The sequence below is a fragment of the Octodon degus genome, unplaced genomic scaffold (genome assembly GCF_000260255.1).
Source record: "Octodon degus isolate 3935 unplaced genomic scaffold, OctDeg1.0 scaffold00031, whole genome shotgun sequence".
NCBI lineage: Eukaryota > Metazoa > Chordata > Mammalia > Rodentia > Octodontidae > Octodon > Octodon degus.
Window position 1 is genome coordinate 15,622,328 of NW_004524607.1, and position 9,423 is coordinate 15,631,750.

General features: G+C 52.4%; 1 protein-coding gene across 1 annotated transcript in view; it reads right to left on the bottom strand.

Moving 5' to 3' along the window:
• The window catches only part of Amz1 (archaelysin family metallopeptidase 1), a 10,008-nt gene extending 3,086 nt beyond the window's left edge, over window positions 1-6,922 (bottom strand). Inside the window, exons 1-5 of the mRNA XM_004629693.2 lie at window positions 6,416-6,922; window positions 5,672-5,839; window positions 1,790-1,918; window positions 1,437-1,603; window positions 918-1,094 (exon numbers count right to left, since the gene is read on the bottom strand). Coding sequence (XP_004629750.1) covers window positions 918-1,094; window positions 1,437-1,603; window positions 1,790-1,918; window positions 5,672-5,839; window positions 6,416-6,719 — 945 coding nt within the window. The 5' untranslated portion in view covers window positions 6,720-6,922. The remainder of the gene's footprint in view (window positions 1-917; window positions 1,095-1,436; window positions 1,604-1,789; window positions 1,919-5,671; window positions 5,840-6,415) is intronic.
• Window positions 6,923-9,423: the final 2,501 nt, after the last annotated feature.

Below are 9,423 nucleotides of genomic sequence, written 5' to 3' on the forward strand. Positions count from 1 at the left end.
TATATATATATTACAGTGACTTTGTAAATTTGAATTATAAACATTTGCCTAAAGTTCAACACTTTATATTGCTAATGGCTACACATAGATATGTAAATGTTTTTGAAATCAATTGGAAGGATACAGACCAAACTCCTGATGATGGTCTATGAAGAATGGAGAAGGGCTGGGAGTGAGTGTGGGGTGGGCTGGGAGGGGCTTCATCTTTGTATATAACTATCCACTTCTCTGCAAGTAAATATATGAAGAAACTCACGAATTCTGCATTGTGGTATAAGGATATCTTGTCTTATTTTTTGTACTTTTCTGTATTTTTAAAGTTTCACAAAATTAAAAGAATGGGGTGATGAAAATCTGTACCTGTAGAAGTTACGTTATAATAAATTCCCAAATACTAAACTTTTTATAGAAATTATTTCTAAAAATTTTATCAACAATGAGTGGATGGACTTACTGTATGTAATATGAAATGTATTTTATTAAAATTTAAAATGATGACAAAAAAGGGGGGGCCGTGGGCTGTGTGGCCAGGCTGCCTGCAGAGGGCAGCACTCCCTCACCAAGTACCTATCCCTTTGGGCTGGGGAGGGGCGTCCCTTTGTTCCAAGGGGCTGTGCCTCCTCTGGGTGGCAGCAAGCCACATCCCAGGTGACTCTGGAGAAGACAAAGGAAGGACAGGTAGCAGCACAGATGCCAGTAAGTGCCAGCCTCCAGCTGGCTGAGCTAGGAAACAGCTCCTCGTCTCTACCCCAACGCAGCCTCAGTCCTGAACGTGCCCCACAGTCCAGACCCCCGCTGAGGACTGGACCTGCTGCCAGGGAAACCAGCGAAGTCCAGAGGAGCGTGACACAGCGCAGGCTGGCTCCTCTCCCGCTGACCCAAGTGACTCCACAGGCAGCAGCACACGCCATGCTCACCTTGTACCTGTCCAGGAGCTGGAAGCCCAGGACGTGCTGTAGCTTCCGCAGGCAGATGGGGCAGAGGTCCAGGGGCCACCGCAGGACCTCATCCAGGCTGAGCGCCCCCTGCATGAGGCAGCGCAGCCAACGACAGTTCCCCAGGCCCAGCAGATGGCACAGTTCATGACAGGTGACCTGAGGGGAGGGGACACCACCTTGCGTGGGCCTTCTACTCATGACCCTGGAGACACTGGGGCAGCCCTCCAGGAGCCCAACACCCAGGGTGAGACCAGGCTATGGGATGTGGTGCAAGTGCCCTTCCCAAGTGGTAAAAGAGGCCTGAGAGCCAGACAGACATGGGGTTAGAGACCAACAGATAGCCTCAGAGCCTTGTGCCTCAGGCACCATGCTTGGCTTCCCTGAGCCTCAGTTTCCTCACTTCACAATCATCCCCTTCATGGTAAGGACTGACCAGGCAGAGGGCTTGTGGGATCTGCTCATATACCCTTGCCCTCCCATAGCCATGCCCATGCCTACCTTGCAGCACTGTACCATCCCCAGGGTGCTGAAGCACCGCCTCTGGCCATCCTGGAGCAGGGCCTCAGGGCCATCCACTGCTGCCTCCACGGGGGCCAGATTAGGAGCGCTGGGCCCCACCTGTAGGAACTCCCCCACAAACCGGGCAAAGCTGCAGATGCCCACCTCTAGGGAAAGGAGAGGAGCTCAGGGACAGCCTCAGCCACAGTGCCCACCCACACCCCATCCTCTCCAACCAGGGCCAAGGATGAGCTAAGCCTGGGGAAGAGCCCTTGTCCAGGAGCAAGACTGTGGCCCTTAGGGCTGTTTCTAGGTGTGTGTCTTCCCTAGCACTTTGGCTCCACCCCACTCACCATGCCCTGGAAGGAAGGTGCTGAAGGTGAAGCTCCAGGCCTCACAGGGGTACAGGTCAGACAATGTGAGGCCCAGCACGCACAGCGCATCATCAGGCTTGTTGTTCTTCAGGAAAGACAGGATACCGTCTGTAGGGAAGGCAGGAGCTGGGTGGCAGGAGGAAGCTGGGGCCCAGCTCCAGCCCAGGCTCTGGGAAGGCAAACCTGTTGCCCTCCCCTCCCTCTGCCTGGGACCAACCCTTCCCCAGGCCAGGCACAAGCATGACCTGAGGGGAGGGGACACCACCCTGCCCGGGCCTTCTATTCATGACCCTGGAGATATCGGGGCAGCCCTCCAGGAGCCCAGCACCCAGGGTGAGACCAGGCTATGGGATGTGGGCATATGAGATCTCAAAGCAGCCACACACTGAGAGTCAGGAAAATCTGGGTCCTCTAGGCAGCGATATCTCAACTCTTTCCTCCACAGCCACTGCCCATCTAGACTGGCAGGACTGAAAGGCCCATTCACAGCCCAGTGCAGTTGCTGGAAAGGCGGCCAGGCCAATGCGACAGTATCAGGGAAATGCCACTACAGCCACAGGAAGGGACAGCTGCGGGCTACTGAGCAATAGCCCTAAAGAAGCTCAGGTCCCAATCCCAGGCCCTGTACACATGTTGCCACATGTGGCAAAAGGGACTGCAGGTGTGGACAGAGATGTGGAGCTGGGGCTCATTCTACTGTATCTGGGTGGCCCTCATAACCAGAGGGAGGTGGAGACAGGAGGGACAAGGGTCAGAGAGGGCTTCAAGATCCCAGCAAAGCCAGAGGAGGGTCTCAGTGACCACAGATGGGAAAAGCATCTCACAGGGGGCTAGCTGTGCCCAAAAAGTAGGTGGTGGCTGCAGTAGTCTCACTACAGGGCTAAGGCGTAGGGTGGGCTACTGGGGTCAGTGAGCCCTGTAAGGGGTACAGGAAGGCCAAGTCAGAGCTGAGTGGAAGGAGTATAATCATTCTTAGTTGGTTTTTCCCTGACATAAAGAACCAGGAAGAAAGAGGAGCGGAAGCATGACCCTTGGGTCATGGTCCTGCCTCTTTGGGAGGATGCACGTAGAAAGACACAGGGTGACAGGGCTGGGCCCTGAAGCCCAGACTGGGACAGACTGATAGCTAAGAGACAGAGCATGCAGGACCACTGGGTTCCCTGGTGCTCAGAGGAGTTTACAGTCAGAGTGACAGGGACAGAGCAGCAGATACCACAGGAGATGACAGAGGCCAGTCTTATGATCTTAGCTGTTGGTGACAGCCAAGTGCATTGCTGTCCAGTTTAAACAGCACAAGTGACACAAGTAACTTTGAACTTCCCTGATTTATCCTAAGATATCTAAAATATTGCCTTAACATGTAATCAGAATTTTAGGGTTGAGTTTTCACATTGTTTTTCCAAGTTTTAAAATCTGGTATATGTTTTATATTTACTGCACATTTCAGACTGTTCACATTTTATATATCCAGTACAAAATGCCACTATCCGGGGCTGGGGAGATAGCTCAGTAGAATAAGCACTTGCCTGGCAAGTGCAGGGTCCTGAGTTCAATCCCCAGGACCGCAATAAATAAATAAATAAATAAATAAATAAATAAATAAAAGCTGTTTTTTAAAAAAATGCCACTGTCCTGGACAGCACAGGTTTAAAGCATGATCTTGGGAGATGAGTGGTGGAGATCTCAAGGAGATCTCCGAGGGCTCAAGGTCAAGGGCGTGGGCTAGGAAGATGGCAGTGATGATGAGAATGATAGTTACAGACTCAAATGTGTTCCCCCAAAGAGAAATCCTAACCCTTGCTACCTATGAATGTGACCTTCTTTGGAAATAGCTTCTTGCAGATGTTATCAAGAGGTCACTAATATGGGACTGAAATCCAGCATGACTACTGGAGGAAAGAGACACAGGAAAGGCCAGGAAGACCCAGATGAAGACTGGGGTCTTACATCTGCAGTCCAGAGACACCAAGGAACACAGAAAGAGGCCAAAAAGCATCCTGTCCTGAACATTCAAGGGACATGGGGCCCCTGACACCTTGCTGTTGGCTTCCAGGACCATGAGACAAGAGATTTCCACGGTGGGAGCTCTGTAGTCTGTGGCACTTTGTCAGAGGTCGACACGGAGCTCTAAGCCAAAGCCATCTGAGCACGACCCATCTCAGTGCCAGTGCAGAGGCCCCAGTGTCCAGGCAGCCTCTGAAGTGTGGGGGGACAGTGTCAGGAGTTTCTGTTGGGTACAAAGGCCACCCAACAGGCAGGACAGAGGCTCAACCCTGCATCTCAGGACCAGAAGTTCAGTGACATAAGCACAGGCATAATGGCCCCTCACATGCTATGGAGGAGAGGGCCAGGAGGTCAGGCTGTGTTTGGGGATAGAGTGAGGGCAGCCTACGCTGTCCCTGGGTCCCTTCTAGGCCCTGCAGGGCATGGGCTGCGCCTGACAAGCAGACTTGTTCTCAGCGACCACATCTGAAGAATGAGACATGCAGAAGCATGTCACTGGGGGCAGGGACTCCCACCCCAGCCTGGGAGTCCTGTGAACCCTGGAAGCAATGCAGGCTGTTCCCTATCAAGCAGGCTGGGGACCAGAACAGTGCTGCCACTGCCATCGACATCAAAGAGGAGGGCTAAGCACAGTACAGAGAGGAAGGGGGCTATAACCAAGATACACACCAAGACCCGGAATGTATGCTAGCAATTATACCCCTGTAAACCTTAAATCAAGCAGGGACCTTCCAGGGATGCCAACAGGAGAGACCTGGACTAGATATGATGGAGCTAGCCAAGCGTGGTAACGCTACCCCTATACTCCCAGCACTCGGGAGCCTGAGGTAGAATTGCTGAGTTGGAAGCCAGTCTAGGTTACATAGTGAGCTCAAGACCAACCTGAACAGCATAGTGAGACCCCACCTCAATTATCAATCAATGTGATGGAGCTAGGCTATTCCCAAGCAGAGAACAGGCAGGTTGATGGTGTGACATCCCCACACCCTGGGATGGATGCAGTCTATGCCCCTGAGGGTCACTAAGGAGTCACCTAGGAAAGTGTCACATTTTTGTCCCAGTCAGGACCTGGGAGAAGAAAAAAATACCATCTGCAGAGAATGATCATCCCAGGCCACAAATTATCCTAACAGATACACTAAGTTTTCAAACAAGACATCAGTAAATAATGAAAAATAGCACAAGTAAACAACTGAGACAAAACTAGTGGGGAAAAACACTGACCACCTGGGCCCAGCCACAGAGCAGTGCCACCGCGGAGCTGAGAAAGGATCCACAGGAGCTGTAGAACAGAGACACCCAGCCAAGAGGAGTCAGGCGCTGGGGAGGAGTACGCGGAGATAGAGGGCTACAGACTGAAACCCAAAAATTCAGAGCTGATGCGTGGGGACGAGAGCAGCCAGGCTCCCACACAGGCAGCGAGCTCCAGCTGGAGAACACGCACCACCAGGCAGCATTTGAATGGCTCAGTTTCTCAGAACTGTGGCCAATACCAACCCACTGGTTTCAGGCCCAATGTCAGCCTCTTCTCACGGATCTCCTTGCACTCACACCTGGGTCTCCTGTCCCAGAGCCCTATATGCAACAGCACCTCTCAGCTGGCCCCATTTCAGTGGCCAGAGACCTGCAGGAGCAGGAGGGGCGGGGTCTGCAGTCCCCTGGACAGACTCACAGGCTTTGGCAAACAAGAGGCTGGAGAAAGGCCCTCCAGCAGCTGCTTCACCTGCCATACCCACTGCACACTGTTCCAACAGCCCTGAGCCACACCGTCTCCAGACAGTTCAATGTGCAAAAGGAACTCTGGTTTCCCTCACCTCTTCCCTCCTTAACCCACTGTACCTGCCCCATCTTACCTACCTGTATGCAGCTGCAGCCTGTGTGAGTCCCGGCAAGCGCGTGAAGAGCAGCGAATGGACTCAGCAGCCACTGAGGGCAGGCACTTGACCCGCAGTCCCAGGAAGAAGGCTTCAGCGCAGCTCTGCAAATAGTGCAGCAGGGGACAGCCCAGGGGCGCCTCACTCAGATCTGGAGCCAGAGAGGTCAGCACTGTTCAGTGAACCACTGACAGGTGTGCAGCCCGCAGGAGGTGGCAAGGCTAGTGTGCCCCACTCAGGCTACAAAGACCAGCCTGGCTGGCAGGATGGCTGGCACCAATGTGGGCATGGGAGAGGCTCAGCCAAGCTGCACAATAGGTGGATGGGGACCCAGAGCAGGCGCACAGACCAGTGTCTTTCACCTCAACCTGTCAGAAGTACAGGTTTCAGCCCAAATCCCACACTTGAGCAAGGCACTGCTTGTCACCCAGCAGAGTGAGGAGACTCAAGCTGTCTGCAGGGACCCTGGCGAGAAGGGACTGGTCCCAGAGATGTCTGAACAGAGCCTTGAAACCATGAGCTGGTTTCAAGAGATGCAGCTTAGACCACGCGTACCTGGGCCATGCAGCACTCACAGGTCAAATGGTCCTGCAGTCCAGGCTTTCCAACGTGTCAAGGTGGATGGGGGAAACCAAGGACTCCAGGCCTCCCCGCCCACCACAACCCTGAGCCACCTACCCCAGCCCCTACTCCTGGGCAGTGCCGGGCCAGTCCTGGCCCTCTGTACCTATGGGCTGCAGGTAAATGTGCTTCCGTGCCAGACTCTGCAGGCGGTGCGGTAGGGAGGCGTGGAAGGTTGCAAAGTCCTCGGGGGCCTCAGGGCGGCTCAGGAGCCAGTCGAAAGCTGAGTAGATGAGCAGTGGATGGAAGAGGGTCCTGTGCGGGTTGTAGGCCTCAGCAAGGAACAGCCGCTCAGCCAGGGAGAAGGTTACAGTGTAGCACTGCTGCAGTCCTGTGTCACTGGAGACCAGGGCATCCCGCAGAGTGCGAGGCCCAAAGCTGAACTCCTGAGCTGGCCTACAGGGCAGCATGGCAGGCAGGTGGGGCCTGGCCACTTCCAAGGGCCCCTGTCGCTGCCCATGAGCCTCCCAGGGGACAGCCACGGTTTCCTATGGAACTGTCCCTTGGGCTGACAAGCAGGACTGCTGGGGCCACCAGTGGGCATGTGGGATGCAGCTCTGTCTGAGGCTGCACCTCCTCAGCACGTCGAGGGGAGGCATGGGCACCTCCAGGACTGCTAGCACCTGTGAGGGAGACAGGTGTCACTGACACTGCTGGGCATACTCAGGCCTGTGGTCACCACAGGACAAAAGGGCAGCTTTCCTAGGGACTGGCATCTGTGCTCCAGGACACAGCTCTGCCCCCAGCCCAGGCAGAGAAATTACCCCCTTTCCCTCAATGGCTGGGACCTTAATCCAGAATTGAGCAGGGCAACCTGTCCTCCCCCGACAAAAAGCTCTTTCCAAGGGTCCCCTGCAAGGCCATCAATGCTCCCTGAGCCCTCAGGAGGAAGGCACATGAGAGAACAACCCCACCATTTGCACCCCTGCAAAGCCAAAGGGGCCCTCCAAGCAGGAAACCAGAAACTGCTCTCCACTTCATGACTACAAAATGGAGCACATCACAGGGGCCTCCACCTCAGCTTCCCACGGGAACCCCCAGGAGGCATAGGTGGAGGAGGAAAGCCACCCAGCAGCCCTCAGGCCTAGGAATTCCAAGAGAGTGAGGGGTCGGAGACACAAATGAAGTAGGCAGGATGGCCTGGCTAGAACAGGGGTGATGCAGAGGAGAAGGAGAAGGTTGGGACCTCCGGGATGGCCAGGTGGAGCGAGGAGACCGGGCACCCAGTTCTGCCCACGAGCTGCTTGGGTTTGCCTTTATGTCCCATACAGATGATGACATTGATTGAAACCAGCTTGGGGTGAGGGGTAGGGAACAGAGATAAAGGAAGACGCAGTGATGGGGAAAACAGGAGTGGGAGGGTACGGAGAAAGCAGAAGGGCAAGAAACGAACCAGAGCTGAGATAACACACACACCAGCCTGGGGCCAGGTAAGCCCAGCTCAGCTTGTGCAACAAATTCCTCACAGTGTAGTAACCTCTGGGGCCCCACAGCCCCACCAGGAAACCAGCAATAGGGAGAATGTAGAGCTCCACATGCTCTTCAGCTAACCCTAATTTAAAATAGCCTGCAAAATAAGTTTATATACAAGGTATGGTTGAAATATATGGTGTTTAAGTCATTAATTACAGTAAGACACATTACCATGAATTCCCCTCAAAGGCCTCTTCCTCCTCTTCACATTAAACATGAAAAACTATTCTTGCCACATTTTGAAGCAGTTCTTAAAGTCCTCTTTCATGAGAGTTATTGTCACAGGGAGAAAAACTGATCTCAGGTGGGTGACCTCTAAATGATACAGGGAGCCTCCAAACGACATAGGGAAAAATGATCTCCTGACCTGACCTGCACGAGTTCGTGTTCTCTAAAATCGAAGAATGAATTTTAGAAACAAACGAAGGTTATGAGCAGAATATATTTATTGAGGGAAAAAAAGCTCCTGTCCAAGAGAGGGACAGGAGGGGGACCCAAGTGGGTTGTTCCCCTGGAAGCTGTGTCTTCCAGGGACTTTTATAGTGTAAAACCATGTGGGGCTAAGGTGGAGAGAATGGGAACTCACTTAGGTGGATGTAGGGTGAGACAAAACTATGGTCAACCAATGGGATTACAAGCACCATTGCTCAGGTAAAATTGATTAAGTCCGGGACCAAATGGGGAAGGGAGGCACCAAGCAAGGGGGCATGAATGTAAAACAGGACCTTATCTGGTAGCCATCAGATAAGGATTCTTTTTGGCTTTCTCAGGGTAATGATCAATCTGGGATGCTAATCTTTAGGGAGGTTAGCATTTGTTTGCTCTTTAGGTCTGGCTCTCAGCAGGAGCATCAGTCCCTCCCACAGTTGTAAGGTATCTTGTCTTTTGCGCCCTGTCTGCCTATAATATTTCTAACTCAGCTGCCTGCAACATTATTATAGGGTGTGATGAAAAATACTATAAATATTGCTGCTCCATGCCATCCAGTGGAAAGGCAGGCTCGTGAAAACACGACAGTGAATGCTCATCCATCTTAGTCACCAGATCTGGCACTGTGCAACTCTGGATCTTCCCCAAAGTCAAAATGACTGTGACAGGGCTAGGGAGATAGCTCAGCAGCCTAAGTGCCTGCCTGGCAAACGCAAGGTCCTGAGTTCGATCCCCAGTACAAATATATATATATATATATATATATAATATATGTATATATAATATATAATATTATATTATATATATAATGAACCAATAAATTTTGCAATATTTGCAAATTTTGTAACAAGTTTTATCTTTTTGCTTAGTATATTATACGCATTTTCTCAAAGGTTTAAAGACTCTTTAAAAACAGCATTGTCACTAGGTGTGGTGGCACACGCCTGTAGTCCCAGCACTTGGGAGGCTGAAGCAGGACTGCCATGAGTCAAGGCCAGCCTGGACTCCACAGTCAGTACAAGAAGACCCTGTCTCAAAAAACAAACCAGGGGCTGGAGAGATGGCTCAGTGGTCTAAAGCACCTACTTGAAACAAGCTTGGCAAAGCACAGGGACCACGGTTCGATCCCCCAGCACCACATGCCAGCCAGCCCCGCCCCCTGGTGGGCTGAGCTGGCCACACACACACAATAAATAAATGTAATAAATAAAA